Source organism: Apis mellifera, linkage group LG11 (genome assembly GCF_003254395.2).
Source record: "Apis mellifera strain DH4 linkage group LG11, Amel_HAv3.1, whole genome shotgun sequence".
In the NCBI taxonomy this organism is placed as follows: domain Eukaryota; kingdom Metazoa; phylum Arthropoda; class Insecta; order Hymenoptera; family Apidae; genus Apis; species Apis mellifera.
This window is the reverse complement of record NC_037648.1, coordinates 12,581,518-12,605,314: the sequence shown is the minus strand read 5'-3', so window position 1 is coordinate 12,605,314 and position 23,797 is coordinate 12,581,518. Positions and strand designations below refer to the sequence as shown.

The 23,797-nt window shown below is 38.7% G+C and overlaps 2 protein-coding genes across 12 annotated transcripts in view; one reads left to right on the top strand and one right to left on the bottom strand.

Annotated features, from left to right (window-relative positions):
• Positions 1–18,826, top strand: part of LOC726913 (cytochrome b5) — an 80,603-nt gene extending 61,777 nt beyond the window's left edge. For 5 of the 11 annotated variants that reach the window (XM_016914715.2, XM_026443635.1, XM_026443634.1 and 2 more), the window contains one exon: positions 1,075–3,053. In XM_016914715.2, the coding sequence (XP_016770204.2) occupies positions 1,100–1,561 (462 nt within the window). In that variant the 5' untranslated portion in view covers positions 1,075–1,099 and the 3' untranslated portion in view covers positions 1,562–3,053. Of the gene's footprint in view, positions 1–127; positions 221–451; positions 583–671; positions 778–1,074; positions 3,054–6,473; positions 9,193–17,419; positions 18,072–18,131 lie in introns of those variants that run through there. The other 6 variants (XR_410569.3, XM_006566370.3, XM_006566372.3 and 3 more) reach the window with 6 other exon arrangements.
• Positions 7,380–23,797, bottom strand: part of LOC726903 — a 52,732-nt gene continuing 36,314 nt past the window's right edge. The window contains exons 2-5 of the mRNA XM_001122620.5: positions 13,358–13,674; positions 12,759–12,964; positions 9,810–10,156; positions 7,380–9,483 (exon numbers count right to left, since the gene is read on the bottom strand). Coding sequence (XP_001122620.2) covers positions 9,354–9,483; positions 9,810–10,156; positions 12,759–12,964; positions 13,358–13,673 — 999 coding nt within the window. The 5' untranslated portion in view covers position 13,674 and the 3' untranslated portion in view covers positions 7,380–9,353. The remainder of the gene's footprint in view (positions 9,484–9,809; positions 10,157–12,758; positions 12,965–13,357; positions 13,675–23,797) is intronic.

Below are 23,797 nucleotides of genomic sequence, written 5' to 3'. Positions count from 1 at the left end.
ATTGACTGGAGAAGAATCTTAATACGTGATCGGAGTACAACAGTTTTAGTTTATGCATCGGGTTTCAACCGGTAATAGAATTAGATTTCCTTTCACCTAGGGGAGAATTGATTTCTCGACGGTGCTTCAGTACCGCGTGTAAGTTCCTCGATGAAAAGTTGGTCGCGCAGATAGTCGCGTGAAGAAAAATGCAAGATAGTTGTTGGAAGGAAGAAGAAAAGTAATCATTCTTGTTATCGTATCGTTCTAGAAACTATCTCGCGTTTTTCAGTCGCGAAAAATTTGGAAAAGTTCGTGCAACATATATCGATAGTATTATAAAATGCCGCTCGATGGAAATTACATGAGGAGCGATGAACGTCGAATATTTCTATCTCGAGTGATGAAATTTTGCTTTAATTTTAGACATTTAATTTGATTACGAGTATCGTTTCGTCAGTCTTACTCGTTCTTTCGTTTATTATTATCTCGTTTCTCGTCCGCGAGAATCCGTTCAACTTTCTCAAATTTGCGTTCGACGAATTCGATCGCGGCATCGTCCCAAGAAAAATTTTCCGTATTTTCGCGCCGACGATCCGCACGGTATAAAATTTTTATACGTCGTACAAACCTGTTAAAGAAGCGAGAATTCGATAACCTCTCCTAATCCGATAAAATTTATTATAGCTTCACGATTCTTTGAGGAGTGACAGTTCGCTTTTGGATTGTATCGAAGAAACAACAAATCCTCTTTTTTTAAAATCAAATTTCTCTCTCTTTTTCGACGTATAATTAACGGTAATCGATCGATACGAGTGTACTAGCGATATAGATGGAAGAAAATTTAATCTGTTATCTCACGAGAGCAATTTCTCCTCTCTTTATCTTTTTTCCGCGTTAACTTTCTGTTTATATTTATGTTTCAAGAATTGCATGTGTTATTTGAATGATAATCTTTTATTTTTATTTCTTTCTTTCTAAAATCAAATACGTTACATCAGCTGATTTATCGGTATATTTCTACAACGATGTAACAACATTAATTTCGCAATTATTCATTTTGTTTTCATCGATCGATATATTATTTTGTTTCAGAAGTAGGAAAATCACGAGCAGAAGCATGGATCTGCTCAGCGTGTCCTTTCGATCGATGGCGGATCTGGAGCCCGAACAGGAAGAATTTCTCGAGTTGGAGGGACGGAGTATCGTCGAGAAGGTGGAGCCGTCCGAGAAATCGAGACTAATATCGGGGGACGAGGAATCGGTCGATAATGGAGAGAAAAATTCGTTGAAGGATTTGAGGACGATCAATTTGAACGAAGTTGCCTGGCACGATACCGTAGACAGTTGTTGGATCGTGATTCGAGATTTTGTGTACGATTGCACGGATTTCTTGAAAAGTCATCCCGGTGGATCCGACGTGATACTCGAATACGCCGGCAGAGATGCGACCTTGGCCTTCATCGGCACCGGACACTCGTCCGCAGCGATTCACAGTTTAAAGAGGTACCTGATCGGTGAACTTCCGGTTGAGGAGAGGATCTTTCGTGTACCGAATGGCCTAAAAATTTCTGCGTCTTAATATTTGGATAAAAGAAAGAAACTTTTTTTTTACAAATATGATTACAATTATATTATATTGTGTATTCGATATTCGAAGATGATTTTGAAATTTCGTTGATCGAGAATAGAATTGGCGTGAGTTTATTAATCATCGATACGATTAGAAATCGATCAGGGATTAGGGATCGAAGTTCAAATTCGATTAAAGTTTTTAAAAGATGGTACGTTTAGTTTTACGAAGGATTTAATCCGTATCGTTGCCGTCCTTTTTCAAATCAATATTATATTAAGTTTTTCAAGTTCCTTTTTCTTTTGGGCATTTTTTTGTTTTTAATCGAATAAGAAACGAGGAATGTTTAATTTAAACGGATTATTGTCCGATACATTCAAACTGAAGATGAAAGTAAGCGTGATAATTGTGACACAGACCTCTATTCTCATAAAAATTCATTACGAAATCGATATCTTGAGAAGAAAGTGTATCGAGCAATAATATTTAAACATTCGACGATATTTCGATATTTTTCATACAATTTCAGAATTTTAGAATCGTTCCTCCGGAGATATTTTATTGTTTGATATTTCTTTTATTTTTTTTTATTTCGTATCGTATAATTTATACGCGAATTGATATCGGAAGTTGAAACAATTTTTATCGTTACACTATACTTTATCGCATTCTAGCTATTCATATTTACTATTTATCGTGTAGAGAATGCAATTTAATACGTCGATTGCCGATCACGGATGACATAGAATACTTTTCCAACTTCGTTCGTATCACATTCGATTGAAAAACGTGATATTTTTCTTCTTTTTTTTTTTGATAATGGAATTTGTAAATTAAATTATTTTTTATTTTCCTCATTTCATTTTTTTGTCTCGCATCATAATATTTATATTTTGCATTACGGAAATGTTTAATCGAACGCACATATCTCTCGAACAAAAATATTACATGCGAATCAACGTTGAATAATCATTTGTCCAAATCGCGATATATTACGTGCATTCGAACACGTGACAAAACAGAGATCGACAATTAAGACACTTTCTCTCTCACGAACGATTTATCGGGCCGAAATGATTCCAAGTGGGATTGAAATAGCGATAACGAATCGGCTATTGATTATCGTTCAGTTGGGGAACCGCTAATAGAGGGCCAATATCCCCGATTAATCGGCGCAACAATCGGGAGAAAACGCGGGATTCATACTTAATTATGGCGATCTTTATTCCAAATTTCAACGCGCGTATGAGAATTTTTAATTATTCCTCGTCGTGGAACTATTGCATCGTCTTATATTTCTCTCTTTAGAATTTTAGAATGTTAACTATAATACGAATAATAATTGGAAATAAAATTATGGTGATATGTCAACTTTTTATTAATGGTAATTATAAGCATAGATGTCTTATTAGGTCTCTCGTTGATTTCAATCGATTATTGAATGAGTGAAAGATAGGAGTGTTTAGAAAAGAGGATGCTAATAAATTAGTCTGTATGATAATTCTTTCGTTGGATTTAACTCTCAACCTCTTCTTTCTAATGCCTTCTTTGTCCATATTTTGTAGTTTTGTTTCTATCCTATTTTTGTTTAATTTATCATTATTTCTTCCTTTTTTTGCTTTCATCCGTCCACAAAATTTTAGTTTTTTTTGGAAGAATTATTTTATTCTCATCAAATTTTCTTGCATAAATCTTGGTTGCATGATCCAATTTTTTTCTTACTTAAAGTTTCCTTACATCTCCTCCAATTTTCCTTCATTTCTTAACACATATTTTTTTCTCTCTAACTTTAATATTTCCTCGCAATTATATTTAATATCGTTATGAATCATTGTATCAATTGAGTGTAAATACATTTTTGTCCAGGTTATTGCGAGGTTATTTCATTCTTTAATTAGACACCATGAAATTAGACACCGTGTCTGCGATCTCAGCTTAAGATATGTAAGTCACGCCTTTGTGATCATTTTACACCAACTTACCTTCTCTCCACGTTCACCGCGTTAAGTCTTAGCTCCTCAGTTTTCTATATGTTAAAACTAGACATGTATTGCACTCTATTATAATATGCAGAATAATTCATTAATGAATATCCATGCTTTGGAATTGTGAATAAATTAAGAAACAAAAAAATTTCCAAGTATCAAAACTCTTTTGCATATTTAATAATAAGATCAATCTATGGACATACACTTTCTAAAGCATAGACATTATATTTATGAATTATTTTGTACATGCAAGAGTGCAATTAACAATGAAAATCAATTCAATTTCTTACTTTTTCGAGAGAAACATTAAATACAATTCTCAAAAAAAGTTTTTATATTTTCAAATCTGTATCCATGTTCACGCTGTTCAAATATAAATAGTCTCAAAAACGAATCGAATCGAAAAACTTGAGAATTAATTGTTATAATATTTATGAATCTTATATTCATTATACACAGAGAAGAAAAAAGAAGACAAAGAGGAAGAGAAAGGGAAATAAAAGGTAATAAAACACTTTTCTTTTCTTTTTTTTTTACACCGGTACATTATATTTCTTGGTCCTCTAAACATTCATAATATACACAACATACAATACGACATAGCGGTTTTCAGCTTGTTTAGTTTCTCGTTCGAGCGCGGTACCGACACAACGATATTATTAACGATGCGCTTAGTTTCTTATCTTTTTTATATTTGTTTTTATTTTTCTCTCCTCTCCTCTCCTCTCCTCCCGCTCACGAACGTTGCTTTCCTCTCCGCCTTCGTTTCGCCTTGGAAATGTTTAAGTGGTGGTTAACGTCTATCGCGCGTCCTCGATCTCGGGCAGGAGATAGATCAACATTCACATTGGGAATTAGTAGCGGAGGTATACACGATCGTGATGAGAAAAATATTTCTATATCGGTAGGTATAATAATGCGTCTACCATAAGATACCATCGTAGATTCTCTTCTTTTTTTTTTTCTTTTTTTTTCATTTTTATCTTTGTTACATCTTCGTTTTATCCTCTTAATATCCGCTCGCTACATCTTTTTATTTTTCTTAATTTGTTTCAGTATTTGAAACGCTCGTCCGCAACGTGATATTTTTCTCGTTCACGCTCGTTTACCTTCGTTTCACGATTTATCTTCCTCTCCATTTCGCTTTCGACTTTAATGATCGAAATAAATTACATTTACACAATCGAAGAAGGATTGTACTCACTTATTATCGATTATTTCAAGAGGAAGGTAACGTTTTTTTTTTTCTTAATCTCGATAAAGTTTGGACAAGTAAATAGACACAATGGAAGAAGATATCCATATCCGCGTGGAAATGGAAGAATCGTTCGAAATAAATTATCATAAACGGAAAGAAGAGAAATAACGTGATGTTTAACGACGAGAGAAGACGGGAGACGGATCGTTGAAACGAAAGTCGAAACGAGCACGGAAATCGATCACGGAATTAATCTCGTGCGGGAGAACCTATGCATTTTAGAAGTTTCTCGCTCTTTGGCAGTCCTGGGTTCCATTCCCCCCTGCGATTAATTACGCTGGAAGCCACGATGCTCTAAGAAATAAATATCTCGTTTTCGTAAAACATCATTGTTACGTATTTTTTTTTCTTTTTCTTCCTTTTTTTTTCTTTTTTTTCTTCTTTTTTACATTTATTATCTCTTATCTCGTAGAATAGTGTGCGCTTAGACGTACGTGCGTCGTCGGAACCGGGTGATCCTTTCCTGCCGCTGCGACGTAACGAAGCACTCTTATTATATTCGGTTGAAACTCGCGATCAAGTGAGTGGCTGGGGTTGGAAATTCGTCGGGTCCGCTGGAAGTCGAGGAGACCTCGAGTCCCGCGGAAGCAACTCGAAAGAGGGATGAAGCCGGCCGAGAAGAGTGCTCGACAGCGAGCAGGAGAATCACACGCGTAAAATTGGACGAGATTGAACCTGGGGCACATTTCAAGAAAGTTTCGAAATTTATTAACGCATTTTAAAAATTATTAATATGGAATAGAACGAAGGAAAAATTCCAAATTCTTTATTTCCAAGATTCACACGAGTATAATCTTTTTACTCACGATCATAATCGTGACGATATTTGAATCAATTGATCGATAAATGAAGTTGAATTGTTTAATTTTGAAAGATTCGTGTTCCAGGTTCAATATCAGCCAACGTTAGAATTTCTAATCCCTCCCTCTTTTTTCTTTCTTTCACAATCAATGGAGAATCACTTGAGATGGTTCCACCCCCTGGGTGGGATGGAGCCCAACCCCTGCTCGATATTTTCGTGTACGTGTTTATTCGATTCGCACGGCGAGGGAGGGGATGAACCGATGATCCGAAAAGATCGATAACGATGATGGTTTCGTTGGTGTCCGCGATTGTTATCTCGCGTTCGATGAAATAATGATTCTGGATAATTTCGTGGATAATTTCGTGGCCATCCACGCGTGGATGGTTGAAAAGTCGAAGGTATCTCGATAACCAATAAGAAAGAAGGGAAGGGGATCATTTTCTGTGGATGAGGAAGGAACGATTGCTTTCCTCTTATTTAAGAGAAAGGAGAATCGATGAACGTTGTTTTCGCACGATTTAATCACGCGCAATTAACTTAAACTTCGTGCAATCGGTTTGTCCTTTGGAAAGATATTGAAATTTTAACACGCATTTTTTACACGACGCTTGCTTGCTCGATTGCGAAAATACAATATCCTTTTTCGAATCGCTTCGCTATGTGGAGCGTATATCCAGCTCATGAGACGATGGTAATAATTATTATTATGTACAGTGTATGTAATAATGATTTACGAAGTTCTTAACGACTTATCTTACATCCCTCGTCCTAATTTAATAAATCTACACGCGTTCCCCGGGATAATACTGTCTTTAAATTTTCAATCGATCGTTATTTTCTCTTCGATTAATTAATGTTTCCAATTTTCAGATTTCCGACGAGGAAAGAGGAAAGGAAGAAATTTTTTTAAAGACAGAATTCCGGAGAATGGATCCCCGCCCGAAGAATATATATATATATATATATATATATTTACAATTACGGTTATACGTTCTCGGGGCGAAATCGATCGTGCGCTCGAAGGATAAAGTAGATTCCTCTTAAACTCTACGAACCGACGGGCACAAGTTACGAACCGCCTGTCGTCGCTACTTAAATTACATTACGGAATAAAGTCGGCGCTTTCTATGAGGGGAGTCTCGCATCGAGTCGAAACGCGTTAATAAGACGCATGCCGGAGTTTCCAACCTCCCTCCCCCTCCTTTGCACCGACTTTAAATTTACACGCTACTTTGTTTACTTTGTATGTCGTTAGGACAAGCTAGATTCGCGTAGGTCCGTAGCGCCTAGAGCGCGTTCGTTAACGTTACTTAATTACGTTCCTAAGGCTCTAATACGGTACGTCGAGTGGCTCGATAACTTTACACGGATTAATCATTGCGTTATTCACCGCCCGACGCGTCAATTATTCACGATGATTACGAGGCTAGCGAGGATTATTAAATTACAATTAAACAATCACCGGAGGATGATTGTTTGTTTTTTTTTTTTTCCTCGAGTTTTCGAGTTTCGATCGAAAGTTTTATTTCGTTTTATCCGCGGTGCATTGTATTCGATCGGTGAATTATTTTTGTCAAGTATATAACGTGATGTAACGTCGTTCGTTCTCTCGACGAGTTGGGAGATTGTTTGGCGAGATTAAAATCAATGATCGAGATACTTTTTTCTTTTTTTATCGTTCTTTCGGATAATCGACTCGTTGAGATCGAAAATTTTAAGATTGAAATTTTATTATTTCGATCCCGTCGCGCCTCCATCTTTTTTTTTCGTAGAGAATTCGTGGAGGATCGTTTCGAGGATACATTCGTTTGAGTATTGTTACAGGAGTGTTGTGTTTGTTAAAAATACTTTCCATCTCAAGAGAAAAATTGTTTCAACGAAGAACGGAACCGGTTTATTCGCCTATCGAAAGTAATTTGAAATTAAACGTGAGAACCAAAGACACGTCCTCATTAACGTTTACGATTATTACACGAGTGTATTGTATGCACAAAAGAACACGTCTCTCTATATATAGAAATTTGTAATGTTCTCTCGTTTTAAACATCTTTGAATTACGATAACTGTGACGATCCACGAATATCGAGGAATATGGAAATGAAATTTTTCAAAATTGGAAAAACGAGATCGATTCTTTTTTTTTACCAATTGAAAGAAGAGAAAAATTGAACGTTGGAAACGAAAACTTATCGGGAATCGATGGTACATAGTTGTATGTACCGAGCACAATGTTTTCCTCTCGTTTATCGATAAAACAGTGTAGATGGAAACCAGATTGAATTCCATTTCGAAACGGTACGTCGAGGAGATACAAGTTATTTCTTCGATGTTTCGATTGAATCGGCTTCCACGATTTCCCTCGCAATTGCAAGAGTATCGTACGCTTTCATGCGTAAGGAAATAAAAATCGTGTCTGATGGGAACGCTCTCGATCTTCGAATGAATAGAAGCGATGATCACTGGCTATAAATTATAAATACGAGATGTCCCTTTTGAATGGAATCGAGAAGTTTTTTTTTCGATTCGAAATAAGAGAGAGAAAAAAAGTCAAAAATAATATTTGAAATTACCATTCTAAGATCTTAATTATCTCTATAAAATCTCTCTAACTCTATTTCTCTCGTGAATTATCAGACACCGTGGAAACTAGTATACAAAAATCCATTTACAATTGACGTGTCGTTCTAAATATCTAATGCGAAATCATAATTGCATAAACAATTTGCATTGGTACAAACATCATTGGATGATGATCTAATAGAAGAAGTTCGAATCGGAATAAAATTCGTACGAAAAAATCTGGAGACATTGGTGGAAACGCAATAAAGTTGTAGAAAAAATAGAATTCTATCGATTAGGCCTGCATTATTACGAATCTTTCTCCGCCTCTCGTTCAACTCCTGATCAAACTTAGAGTTGCGTTATCAGACAATCGTACAAGAAGATCCTCCAATCAATTTTTACTCGATAAAACGAGTATAAATGTAATAATGAAGATATTTCGTATTTATTTGAAAAATAAAGAAACGAAATATCATATGGCTTGCGACAAGATTAAATTCAGAATCTTCAAGCTTCAATTTATTCTCCTTGAATCAAGCAGAAAGGGCGAAGGCAATGGCGAAATATTTCGTTTCTATACGGAATGAAGACGAGTCGTCAAATATCATATCCTCAAACATTCCGTCGTGCTACTTGCGATCCGTGAATGGAACTGCCGTTCGATACCAACGTTCAAGAGAACAATGCCTATAACTGCTCGAAAAAGAATTTCGTGGAAAAAGAATTTCGAAGGAGAAGCTGCATATATGCATATAGAGATAAGATGATTGGAGATGGAGTTCTTTGCTCAAGAAACTCTTAATAAATAAAACTAGAAGAAAGCCAAGGGAGAGACGTTTAATTTAATCGATATTGTTCCATTTCCATCGATTATTTATCCCAGTCTATATTAAAAGAATCGTTCGCAAGTTCATCTACTCCTCCGAAACAGCACCTTGAAAAATTCGCCCAAATCCCTAATTAATTAATCGATCACAAACTTTTTCGATTCCATCGATCAAGATAAAGATAAGAAGATAAGAAGAGGTTAAGAAGAAAGGGAGGGGAACTTTGACATCGAGTTTCGCTTCGTTGCGTCCACGATGAAATTCTTCTTCTTCGAATAAACGAGGGGGAAAAAAAAAAGATTTCTGGGATCATCCTTCCTCCCCCTCCCGCGTTCTCTGGAATATTGATAAGTCTTGCTGATTACATGAGGCTGCACAAGGCTATCCCATTCTCGAACGCCGATTGCAGCGCGGTCGTTTCCATGCAGAACGCGCCGTCCTCGTACATGGTCGCGATTCTCTGCTGTTGCACGCGGCTCTCGCTCTGGGATCTGAAATCAGAGGATCAGATTTACACTCACACGTTTCTCTTTAAATGTATTGGAAATGAAATTGAACGAAGAGAAGCTCGGAATAAGACTGAAACAAATAACAAAAATTTTCGAATCTCTTTAACCTCCGTATTCAAGAATTTGGAAGACTATCTACTTATATAAATCTACTTATTTATTTAAAAAAGGAGAAAAGAGCCACGCACGATTACATCCACGCTCTTCCACGTTAACTGGAATTCGACGAAAACGCATTTCGAATCGAATCCAATCTCAAAGAGATCGAATTATTTCTCTCGAACGAAAGGAAAACTTGGAAAACTGACCTGGGTGGCATGGCCCGTGGACGTTGCTGCATCCTCGCTTGTTCCCTCGAGGCTTGCTGATTCGAGAGATAGCTGCTGTCTCTGAGCACTGGGGTCCCCTGGTGGTGGTGGTGGTGGTGGTGGCCGGCCGGCCTGTCGTTGTTCTGGGAGAGCGACAATTGAGCCAGGTATTCCCTAAGCTCTGGCTGACTTGCCAACAACTCGCGACGCGTTTGAACCGAGGGCGCGGTGGGTGTCGTCGTGGCGGTCGACGTCGAGTCCGACCACGGAGGCGGCGGTGTGTGGGAACGGGAGATCATGGCGTACTTGTGGCACAAGTATTCCTCGTAGGTGGGCGGGAGACCGGTCTGGAAAGATTTCGTTTATTCCTTTCTTTCTTTTTCGAGGAAAGAAATTTTTTTTTTTAATTAGAAAGGGAGGTTTCTTTTTTAGGTTTTTCGTTTTCAATCGATCGTCGAGAGGGCGTATTGTTACTGTTGTAATATCATTGTTATTATTATTATTATTATTTCTCGTTAACGAGGATAACGGGAGAGTGGATTTATTGTCGTTGATTATTTCGTATTGTTCCCGTTTAATTGGTTAAATATCTCGATCGAGGAAGGGTCGAAAGAGTTGAAGAGGGGGGAGGAAAGCTATGGCAAGTTGGCAGCAAAGTTATCTCGCGATTTGATAATTAATGAAATTATTGCGAAAAGAACGAATTTGTTTTGTTTTGTTATCCTGAGAATTGTTTGATTGGAAGTTGGAATTATTTTTTCTCTCTCTCTTTCTCTTTCTCTCGCTTTGAGAAAACTGCTACCAGAAAGCGTGGGATTGAACAAAGGAAATTATTACGGGGAAAGTTATTTTTTCTAATTTCAACGTTTGGGAAAAGGGAGAGATTAAATCGTAAGTGATTTACGAATCCGTTTAATAATTTTTTAATCAAATTTGCAGGAAGCGACAAATTTCTTTGGAATTTATTCCCGATTGAAAATGGTTGTTCAACGCAAGAATGTCACTCAATATTTTTAAACTGTATTACCGTTGATTTCCTTCTTCGGGGTACGTATAACTCTCTACTTTCACCCTCTTTCCCTACGATGCATGCACTTTCGATCCAACACATTCCATTCTTTTTTACTTATTTTCTTGGATCGCTGAAAAAATTCTATTCTTTCTATTTCTTTTTATTTCTATCGTTACACGCTATCTCTTTCAGAATCGTACGAAAATTATATCTTATCTCATTTCCATCATAATTATTGTATTCATCCATATTATTTCAAACTTCTCCATTCGTTTTTAGTTTCATTCATGATCCTGACAACTGTCTTCATCCCCCGTCCAATCGCATCCCTTAACGCTAGCCAGCCATTGGAGCAACCCTGACTCGAGTCGAAAATCGTCAAAAACGGAAGGAAAAGAGGCCGCGTCCGAACGGAATCGAATCGAAATAAACGAATTCGAAACACGAAACGCGTCGGTTTTTGTCTTTTGAAGTGGGTCGGGGCTGTTTTTCGACACGAAAATTTATGTGTCGGCCAGGCGCCTGGAAACTATGCGGTCGATGAAATGGCCGGGCGGAAAATTGAACGAATGGTTCTCGAGTCAAGGGGCACCTCTGAACAATTTGCCTGCCGTTCTCCCATTCCTCCCCTCCCTCTCCTCTCCTTTTCCTCCCTTCAGACAAATCGTAATCCATCCCGAGTCGAGCGAGAATCGTTACGAGAGAAATTTCCTCTTCCCTTCCTTTTCTTCTTTTTTTTAATTCGAGTATTTTATATCGAAACCCTGTTACGAAGAGGGAATTGGTTTATTCGAATAATCGAATATTCAGCAAACAAGACACGGGAGTGGATCGAGAGAGTTTTGAATATTCAAGCGTTAATTTCACTGTCACTGGATTACGCTCCCGAATGTATAATTCCTCCGCGGGATTAAAGCTCGAGCTTTTTCGCTTCTTCCCCGCGATTTTTTTTTTTCGTTCTCTCGTTAAAAAAAATGACGAATCACGATCCGATCCACATCTTCGTTTCAATATTCATATCCACGATTAACGTAATCGTTGGAAGGGAGAGAAGGAAATGGAAATCGTGGATAGGTCTCACGAATTTCGTTGGTAAACGCCGACTAGAAATATTCCTCCAATCAGCGACTCGAGCTGCGTGTAATTAACGTGGAACGTGGTCGGCTGGTTTACGCGAGGGGAGGGGAGGGCGGGGTCCCGTTATGCAGAAGGATCGATCGGGTCGATTGTCGGGCCGACAAGTGAACGAAAACCTTTGACGACCGCGGTTGGACGACCAGGATTTCGATTCCATCGTCAGGGATGCCTGGGACAGACGGTTCATTACTGCTCCAAGGTTAAATCTGTACGATGGCCGATCTCTAATTCCATCGATACATCGTTCGCTGTTCGATTTCGTAGATGACGGTGACCGATGACCGCAAGCCACCATTCTTCGTGCAGCTTTGAAAACGTTCAGAGAGAGAGAGAGAGGAAAAAGGATTAACTGGACAAGTTTTGATCAAAGAGGATTTTGGAAATTTGCGATTTTTTAACGAAAGAAAGAAATGCTTCGAAAAAATTGAAGAAGTGAAATATAATGGAATCGATGGAATATTTTGATGAATTATTTTATTCCACGAAGCTTATTACGTAATGTAAATAAATAATTATCCGTGCAACAATCGGCTGAATTAACTTGCGACGTAAATTGATGATTCATCAGCGTTGATTTTTGCCATTCGATGGTTCAAGGGGATCAGCGCGTAAATTATCAAATTTATTACACGTTGCATCGTATGAAAAATAAAATTACGTCACGATTTGATAATCTTTGATAATCTCGAAATATTTGTATTACATTTCCACTCTCGGTCGCATTCAAAGCAACACCGTTAATCACGCAACTTGGTTATTTCTCGATTTCTTTGAAGAAGATTAATAACGAACGTGCTTACCTGCCACGTTTTCGAGATGGCCACGTCGTACGTGGGCGGTGGCGACACCATGGAGGGGATGGCGTAAACCGGCCTACTTTGCGCGTTCAATTGACCATTTCCGGTCTCGTTGGCGGCCGCGTTCGCCGTGTCCGGGATGGTGGCGTACAACGCCTCCGGTATAGCGTTCTCCCTTATTCCACCGCCAAGAATGCTCGAGCCGGACTCTGGAAACGGGACAATCCGAAAAGAGAGTTCGAACAGAGTGGTTGGGAAGGGAATTTAAAGTTGGAAGAATCGTGGAAGAACGGGCCGATATCGGGTTACAGAATCGCGGCATTGTCCTCATTGGCCTGGAGTGTGCCGGATAGATACGATTTCTGTCGGAGAAAATTTCTTTTCCATAAATTCTCTTTGCTGAATTTTTGATTTTTTTTCTTTTTTTTTTTAATGAAACGATAGTTTATTATCTGCGTAGAGGAAGTCTCTCGTTTTATTAAGAATTACAATCTTCCCTCTTAAGAAGCACTGTCTTAAAAGAGTATGAAATATATTTTCAAAAGATTGGATCATTGATCGAATAAAAGTAAGAATGGAATGAGAACAGTTGAGATTTTTACCTATGTAAGTGTAGTGCGACTCCGCCCTGTCCGCGCTTCGGGTCCTCCTCGAGTGATTCAAACGCTTCTCGTGTTTGCTGCTTTTCGTAACCGGTCTCGCTTGCTCCGTCACCGAGCTGCAACTTCCCGTTTCCGAACTTCTGCTCTTCCCACGAGCGTCGTCCTGCTGCTTCTTGCCAGCCCGCCCGTCCGACTTGCCACCCTTCGACTTGGGTATTCTGATCGTGAGCCGCCTCGAGGACAGCGCGCCATTTCGCGATTTCGGCAGATCGACCACCACCCCGCACCCGCACACTGGCGCGTTCTCGTTAGGCATCCTGCAAAAATGGAATCTCGTTTTAGAAGGCATCCTGCAAAAATGGAATCTCGTTTTAAAAGGCATCCTGCAAAAATGGAATCTCGTTTTAAAGGGGAGGAGGGAGATAGAAACGATGAGCCGCGAATGCAAATGCATTCTTTTCTTTTTTTTAGAATAAAGGATACAAAATACAAGTAAAGAAAAATCGATTGATCGAGTGATCGATGTTGTTGCTTCTACATGGCTCGTTATTTTTAAAGCAAGGGTATAAATTTATCATCACACAACAAGAGTTTTCATGTTATATGGTCCTACGCAACGGATTTCAAGTGGATAAAATTGTTTAGAGAAAGTAAAAATTGCGAGAAAAGAAAAATTGCGATCGATTAAAAGAAGGTTGAAAAATCGAAATGCGTGTGCTTCCAAAGCAAGAGTATAAATTTATCATCACAAGAGTCATTCTGTTATATCCTCCTACGTAACGTCATGGATTTTGGACAAAATTGTTTAGAGCAGAAGAGTAGAAATTGCGAGAAAAGCGCAATGAAAAAAAGAGAAAGAGTTTAAAGAGAGAGTATAAATTTATCATCATCGTGTTTTACGTCACGAATTCCAAGTGGATTAAAATTGTTTAGAGTAGAAAAACGGGACCGATCAAAATATCGCTTCAACACTCGTAACTTTTAAACCAAGAGTATATATTTATCGTCATCGTGTTATACGTCACGAATTCCAAGTGGATAAAATTGTTTAGAGTAGAAATTGCGAGGAAAGGGGGTTGAAAAATCGATCCCGTCACGCTAAATTCCAGTCGGTAATGCAGTCGGCATTCTCCGTAACCGCTCGCACGTGACAAAAGTCCATTTTTGAGCGGTGGACCGAATCCTACAATTTCCCTTAAAAGCGATACGATCATCCACTTGTCGATAATTTGGTAGCGCATAAGAATAAGCAATCCTTTTAAACAGAATTAATCGGCAACCAGAAGCGAATAGTTAGGATCCATGTGAAAAATCAATAGGCCATAACATGCCTGGCAATCGATGCATCTGCATTCTGACGAACGCTGTGGATTATTCGATAAATTAGACACGTTGATTGTTGTCGACAACGAGCTTTGTTTGATTGAAGTTAACGTTCGTTTTTCGACCTCGGGTCGTTCGAATGGCTCGTGAAAGTGGAAGATTGGGCTGATTAGAATTATAGAAGGATCGCTCCTTTGAGGGAAACTCAGAATCGTATATATTGTTAATAGTTTATTGTAAACTCGTGTTTTCTCTCTTCTTTCATAAGGCTTCGATAGATTTCGACCAGAATCGTGGAGGAGAAATCCTGCACGACCACTTTCTGCGTGACCTGTACTGGAAGCCTTAGTAGAATTATTCCGGCAAAATCCTTATTCTACCGTAAAGTTACGATACATATATATATATACGTTTAAAAGCCTCAGATTTTCGAAAAAGTTGCAGAGAATTTCGTCGAAAAGGAGAGAAAAAAAAGACACACGAAATACCAGAGTCGAGCGCGTAGAAAGATCGTCGATATTGGAGAATAGGCGGAGAACTAATTCAAATTTTTGCGCAGCAACTATCCATCTCTATATTCAAATATCGAGGCAGCTCCAAGTCGAACTTATTCCACGCGTCCTCGCCGCGTCGTCAATCGTTTTCGAGTCGAGGGGGATACGTAATGAATCGATAATGGTCCCCAGGAGGACGGAGAAGAACTGTCTGTCTTGTTCGGTTAATTATTCGATTCCCGTGGAAAGCGGAGCACGGAGAGGAGGAGAGGGTTGGGTCGGCCTCGAAGGAGGAGAAAGCTTTGGCCGCTTTGATCCGTGCGGATATTTTAAAGGAGTGATTCAGATTCGAGAGGAGAGAGAGGGTCGCCCTCTTTCCTCTTTGTCCGCGAACAACGGCTTCGATCTCTTTTTCCTTTTTATTTTTTCTTCCTCTTTTTTTTCACAACGCTTCAGGCCTCCTCCTCTTTAATTGTCTTTGAGGTTTGGTTCGCTCGTCGCCCTCCTCCTTGAGAGAGAGCTGTGCTGTGGATGCGTCGTTCGAAAGTATTCCCCTGGGTGACGAGGCGAGCCAGCCGGAACAAATTTCTCCCCTCGGTTTCGGCTTCTCCCGCCTTAAATCACGGGAACGGGTTGTTTAATCGTCGGGAAACAACTCTTGGATATTCCCTCTGAAAGCTTTGAAAGAGAGAGAGAAGGAGAGAAAAGGTCCTTACTCGTTTCATCTCGTTTTCTTCCCCATTTCTAATACACATGGAGAATTTCCAGAAAAGAGGAGATCCGTATCATCCGTGTCCATTGACACAATCCAATTTTCGTATCGAAAGGGATCTTTTCTCTACTCGATATGACTCCTCCTCCTACGAGAAACAAGGTACAAGGGGTTGGGGAGGGTGTTCGTGATAGGGCGTTTTCAATCCTCGTTTCTTCGAACGCGATTCTCGAATCGGATCTCGTACTTTGATATGTGATTTTTTCGTAACGCGGGATAATCCATCCGCTCGCATTAAGAAAGATATCGTTGAATAGAAATTGCGAGAAATAATTTCGAACGAGATAATTCTCTTCATCTCCTTTTCGAAGAAGAGTGTTTTCGCTTTTTTCTCTTCCCTTTTCGTTCCAATGAGATAAATTATGTAATTTAATGGCGTAGTTGAAAATATATCAAACGTTTAGTATCAAAATTGTACGAATACACACATCGACTCGCAAATTGACCGTAATTACTTTGCGCCGCCAATCAAGCAGCGGCTTTGAAAATATCGGAGAATTAGGATTACATAATCCGAATCATGGTCTACCGTATTTCATTAAAAGCTGGGCGAAACAATAACCGCCATTAGCAATCAAACCTCTCCAACGATAATATTTACACGGTAAAACTCGAATGCACAACGAATATTCAAAAACTTGATCCTTCCATTTAGAAATTTTTAAGTTTTCGTTTTATTACATCACAATTTTCTCGTCGATCTTATTGAATACGAGATATTACAATGTATCGAGTTTACAAGAATTATCCAATCGAGGAGCAATTAAATGAAACAAACGAACCGATATAATTTATTGGCCGACAAACCGGAAGGGAACACCATGGATCAAAGTTCTCCATTTCCTTGGTCGCAACGCTCGGAGGAGAAATCGGGAATTGAATTACGCGACACGTTGCGAAATGGAAGACCTTAGAGTTTAGCGTCGATAAACTACAAACAAGCCTGTCTTATTATTTCGGTTCGTTCGATCAATTTTTTTTCTTGTATTTTATTCCTTTTGTTTATTTTTCGAGAGCGAAAAGAAGAACAACTTTCAGAAGACGAAATTATATGGAAATTATTTTTGGAGAAGGATCTATTCGTAAAAATATACAAAAATTATTTGATTGACGATAAATTGTTACTGAATATCTTGTTTCCACTTTTAGGTTAGGTTACTCGTGTTACGCTTAGATACAATCAAGGATGCGCCGTGGACGAGTCGAGTTTCGGCTACTTTGCTCGAGAGTCAGTTTAAACCTTGAAAGATTTGGAGAAGAGGAAGTTTCTTTTCTTCTCTTGGCCGTTCTCCCACGAGATAAATTCGACAATTCTTCCTCGAAACGATATAAATTACATAATTTTTTCAAAAGAATCATCCTCCACGTGATCCATTTATAAAACATTCTCTTCTTTTTAATTACGAATCATAGCGTCCCTTTTCCTTTCTTTAATTCAAAATATTAATTCATTTATTCGATCGTTTTTTCCAGGATGAATTCTTATTTATCACGATGTATTTACAACGATAACGATTCGTCGACGAGGATAGAAGGATAGAAACGCTCTTAAGATATTATTATTAATTCGTGAAACTGGAAACTATACGCTCTCCAATTAGGGGGGATGTTGGGGAATAGTTTAACCGTCATTGTTAAACTCGCAACAGGATTCGGCCGAGTTATCAACAACGTATCATATCGTCCCGATTCGAAGCTGCGCAAATTGTTCAGTGGCGAAGGATTAACCAGTCGTTGCGGTTAACGGAGGTTGAATTGGATGGAACGTTGAGTCGTTTCGAGGAAACGAAGCAACGAGCAACGGTGACGATAACACCGGACGCGGCTGGGAGACGTAACGCATCGTAATTAACAGCCACTGATTAACAATGGGATTTAATTAGGGAGATGCTCGAGGCATGTGTTCGTTATCGCCCAGAATCAATGCTACTTGTCTCTGTAACCTCGAAAACTGTTCTTTTTCCCTCCATACTTTTATTCTCCGTACATAATCGAATCGATTTCGATCCGAGAATCGACAGAGAGAGAGAGATAATATATCGAAAGAAGAAGAAGAAGTAGCTCGTTCTCTCGTTAGTCGAAAGTTGTTCGAAATAAAATATTGGAAATCTGTATGTAAGGGGAGGTAATATTAATCGAAGTTTGTGGAGAATTATATTTCTGATGTCGAATATTTTGCTTTCAGATGCTTGATCGTCGATCACTAAGGATTAAAGGAAGATTTACTTTTTTTTCGAATGGAACGTTATCTTCGTCTCTCTCGGGAATTTATTTCCACTCGCAGCGACGAGTAAGGTAAACGGATGAATTAGTTAGCCGAGTTGGATAGAGGCGGCGGCGAAATCACTACGTGAAGCGAACTTGGTCCCGGGGCTGTGGACGGATAGAATCCAACGGATGATTAGGCAAGTTAAATACACCGGGTACAATCGCTATGGTAGAATGGTAACTTTGAACAGGGGTTACGGGTCAATGTAGAATTCGAAATACGAACCACGATCACGATTTTTCACGTCATGCTTCTCTTTTATTTTTTTGAACTTGGGGCAAAGAATGAGAAGATTTTCAAGTTGAGTATAATACTTTTGGATTATATTTGTAAATCAGAAAGAAAGAGCGAAAGAAGATGCACGGGTTTCGAACACAAAAGTGAATAGAATATCTTTAAATTATGTTTATAATCGAATCTTGCAAATGGTAAATTAATCGATAATGCGGCAATGCGTTTCTCAATGAATCTAACAAAAAAAAATTGTTTGGTGTTTCTAGATCTTTCAGATCTATAATCATTTTATTCGCCGATTATCGAATATTCTTTGTCCAATGTGTGATTTTAAGTATCGTGTACGCAGAAAGAAAAAAAAAAAAAAAAGGGCCAAATCTATATTGGATGAAAAGTTGACGGAGAGTTTGTTAAATTCAAACTTCGTTCCAAAAAATAGAAGAATAGTTTGTTTAAAATTTATGTCACACTATTTCATGGATCATCGAAATATAATTTATTAGAAACATGTGGAAGATACTTATTTTCTTCCCTTACAAACTTGTTCGAATTACCGCTCTATCAAATTGTCTTTTCGAAGATGTAATTTTCGAAAACGAACTTTTCACGATCGATTTTTCATTTTCCTTTTTTTTTTATCACAAACAAATCCCTCGGTCGAATTTGTAGGTCAGCCACTTCTTCTTCTTCTTTATCCCCTTTCTAAATTAATCCCCTTGGTTGTCCCGATCGATCAAGACAGATTTCTTCAGATTAATCAAACCACCACCCAAATGACGCTCCCCTCCTCCTCCTCTTATTTGCATAAAGATAATTTTTCATCCTTAACCTCTTCTTCCGCGTAAGGAAAACGCTCGAGGATATATTTAAAAAAAATTGCAACGAGCTCTCTCTCTACGAAAAATCGAGAGAGCTTGCAAGCCTGCACGCCTCGACAATCTCTCGTTATTAATACATGGAAATCCTCGCGCAAAAGTGGGGCATCGGTTTGATGAATTCCCGCGCTTTGTTACCTGGCCTTCATTACGGATCGGGTTTCCTGAAATAAGAAATAATAAACGGCCTTCCTCGAATCGCGATCCACGTAAGCGGCGTCGATCATCGCCGGGAATCGTCGATCGCCGTTTGGGAAAATTAGGTCGGCGTGCAAATGCGTTCCTTTTTTTTTTTATCGGGCTATTGTGCTTGGATCGATTCCTTACTTGGCCGAGAATCACACGTGCACGTGTGAGTAGTAGCATAGATATGTGTAGGTATCTGTTTCTTAACCCTTTCAGAGCCAGGGGGTGTTTGTTGGAACAATGTCGTTCGTAAGATGCTATCCTATGAACTCTGACGTTCAAGTTGAAGTTGAACGTAAGTGAATATACATGACAGAGAGGAGAAAGAGAAAGAGAGAGAGGGAGATGCTCGTAGAAAAACTAATAAAAAAATTACTCGTTCTCGACAACGAATAACGTTCGTAATACGATGATCAACGTCAAAAATTAAAAATATCATTCTTATTAAAAAAAAGGTAACAAAAATGGTAAATTTGATTTGGTGATTGGGTTGAAACCATATTCAAATGGAGATTTTTTTTTTAACTATTGAAATAAATTTATTTAATAGAATAAATGAAAATTAAAATAATTAAAATAAAGTATACAAAAATGAATCTTATTACATATATTAAATTTAATTAATTTTTTTAATTGGAGATTAAACGTATTTTTATATGCTCCAAGAATGGTTTCTGTCCATCAGACACCATAGATAGAACAATATCCTCGAAACGATACAAGACAAGTAAACGAGTAATTGATATACTTTTAACCCATGCCTCGCGGTGGATGGAAAGCACAATATCGTATCGCCGCCAAAGGATAAAAAGTTATTACGTTTTACGATATACAATCTCCTTCTTCCTCCCCCTCCTCCGATAAAATTCGAATTAAGTGGATCCTTATAAGAGAAAACCCTCCCTCCCCTTCCAGACTCTCCTTCCAATTTCATCCTTCCATAAAATACATTTCCAAATTTTTTCAAAAATCAATTTCCAATCCCCCTTCCTCCCTCCCTATCGTAATAAATCTTTGAATAAGAATAACACAGATCCTCGAATTAATTTCCACAAAATGAGAGGATTGAAAATTCTTTTTCTTTCCTTCTCCTTCTTCTCTCTTTCATACACACGACATCAATGAATCTCGAGAGGGACGCGCAAAGAAGGATTTAAGGAGGAGAGTCTCGCGTTGCAAGGCGATGGGAAATCGGGGGATGGATGACTCGTGGAGGAAATAAGACGCGATACTTTGGGTGATCGAGATCGGGATCAATTTCTCGAGGGATATTCTCGAGGGAGGGACGGCGTGGTTCGGCTGGCGCATGGCTGGATTAATTATCCATCCCTCCAAGGGGAGGAGGAGAGGTGGATGCGGCCGCGATGTTGAGAGTCGCCCGCTCTATTGATTGAACCGCCGATAATGTTGCCGACACGCTCGCGTTTCGAATTAATCGGGAGGAATAAGATTAGCGACGGCCACGCTCGCTTTGCGAAAATTTCTCGTCCCTCGATAATTATTCGAGCGGAATGGGGATGATATCGAGGTGTAGGAGAGAAATCGACGACGAGAGAAATTCGTGAATTTATTTATATTTGGACGAGATCGTGAAACGAATTCTTTTTTTTTTTTTTGATCGATTTCTAGTCTAGTTTTTGTAGTTATGGATCGATCAAATGTTTGGGAAAGTGTTTCTTTTGCTTTGTAACACTGTCTTTCTTAATCCTTTTTCTTTCCATACGCGTGTTTAGGTTTAATTGTACAAGCTTTCGTCGAGATTCGAATATTTTTTGAAATCTGCTGCTCCTCTTTCGTTAATCGTACTTTTTCTTATTTGCTCGATGAAATTAATTTTGGGGAAACTTTGCCCCATCCGCGGATGTAAGCTTTCTCCCCTCAAAACGCCTAACAATTAAGCTTCATCTATTCGAAACGAATTTAAATATTCTGTGTCGAAATTGGAAAATTGTACGATTTCTCCCGTCGATCGATTCAATTCACTTCCATTAATTATTTTTATATTGAAAATATAATGTTTCTTTTAAACTACATAAATAAAAGAAATATAGATTTTTATGTCTAAGGTTAAAGTTAGAAGTTTTATTTTTAATATTTCAAAATAAATTTTTATAAATTAGAATATATAAATTTAATATTTAATTTAAATATTTTTAGTTGAATTAAAATTTTCTCAAAATCACCTGGCATCGAAAATCATCGATGGGGGGGGGCGATGGGAAAGATTGTATCTCGCTTCTTGAAACAAGAGGAGATACATTCTTCAACAATCGCTGCTCGCTTCGATCTCCATTATTTCCTCAAACAATTTCGTCACAATCGAGAACGATTCCCGTTTCGACCCCTTGAACGAAGGGTTCGTTCGAAATTAATTTCATCCTCTCCGCTTATTTCGATTCGCACGCGTGCGCTCGTCGTGGAAAACTCGCGAAAATTAGATTGCGCGCATCCAAGCTTCCGGTTCCTCATATTTTCGACCTCAGCTAAATTTATTCGCCCATAAATCTGTTTTACTCTCCGAGTAAAATGCGATAAAAACATTACATTGCCTAACGAATTACAATCGCTTAGAAGAGGCTCGATTGTTACGTGATGGGATAGGAAAATTCGTTTCTTCGAAGAATCGGCATTGCATTCTGGTATAATTACAGTGAGAAAATAATATAATTGTTTGAATTGTTTAACAATTTATAATTGTTGTCAACGAAAAGATAAGTTTCAAGGAAAAGAATCAGATTTTTCGTAAGTATTTTTAGAGAAAATCCATCTTCCGTCATTAAAAATTGTGGGGTTTCGTTGGTTCACGAAAAGAGAATCGCCATTCCAAGAATAAGACTGAGAGTCGCAAAGACATTCGTAAGGAAGTCGATTACCTCCCTCGTGTGTTGCCCTCGTGCGTTTGCCGACTGTTTGCCAAAGAAACAACGTTGACCGAACATTTACGGATCACCGTATTGATAGAATTAATAGTATTGATAGAATTATCTTTGGCCGATGATTGTTCCCTGGCCAATTTCGACGTGGGCGGGAAAATCAAAATCGAGACGATTGATTTCGTATGATTTTTCATTCTTACGATTTATAAATATTCGTTAATGAAAGGATTTAGAAAATGTGAAATCGACATCCCTCGATAATTTTCGCCCGATTTCTCCGCGATATTTTCAAAATTTCTAAAAGATTTTCCAATCCATCGGGCCAATTGTTTGGAAATTTTCGAGAAATCCGCGGCACATGTGAAATATATATTTGATCAACAAATTCGATCGCAATTCGAAAGCTGATGGAATAAATTGACTGTTACACGAGTAAATCAATTTCACGATAGTAAAAGAGAGGGAGAGAGGGGTAGAAACTGAAACTATACATACGATAATCCATAAATCCCACGAAACTTATCCTTTTCCCAAACAAGTCTTCCCTCCCCCATCCCGTTTCCCTTTCTCTCGACGACCTCAACTCAACGAAAATCGCGAAAATCAGCAAAAATCAGGGGAAGAAACACGAGACCCCCTCCCACGATACGTTTTATCACCGTGTCTTATTAGGTTATCCGGGGATCCATCTCGTACATACGTGGATACGTAACGTCGACGAGAAGGAAAGGGAGATGCGAGACAGAGAGAGGAGTCGTCAGAGTCGAAGAGAAAAGGAAGAGAGAGAGAGAGGCGCGAGGTAGGAGAGGAGGGAGCAGGTGAATCCGGGTCACGCCGGGCCAGGAAGCAGTGACACCGAACCCAACCCAACGCCACCCTTCGCGAACTGGGTCACCTTTCACCCTTATTCCTTTCCTTCACCCGGTTGATTCCCAGTTTCCGATCGTCTCGACAGAGATTCGCCAGATTCTCGTCATCTTGCCAAGATCTCTGCCTCTCGAACAGAATAAACTAAAAAATATATCCAATGGAAACGCCATAAGTGCGAAGGCGATAATTTATCCGAATATTTTGCTGAAACTTTTCTTTCTCTCTCTTTCTCTCTCTTTCTCTCGTTTTCTCGATTATTATTCGAAAATTCGACGATCTCTCACGCGAGATTACAGATTGCCATAAGGGGCGAGGAAGGTATTTTGTTATGTTATTTATCATGCGAAAAGGGGTTGTCGGTTTTGCAAGCGATCAACAAACGGGTCGACACGCGCCACGCACGGTGTTTTATTATTTTATATGGGGAGGGAGAGGGAAAATTGCACAAGGGTGTCGGTTTCCATCGTCGGTTTCGAATGAAAATTCAAACGCGGCTCGCATTCTCCGTGCAAATGAAATTTATGACGAGGATATATTGGAT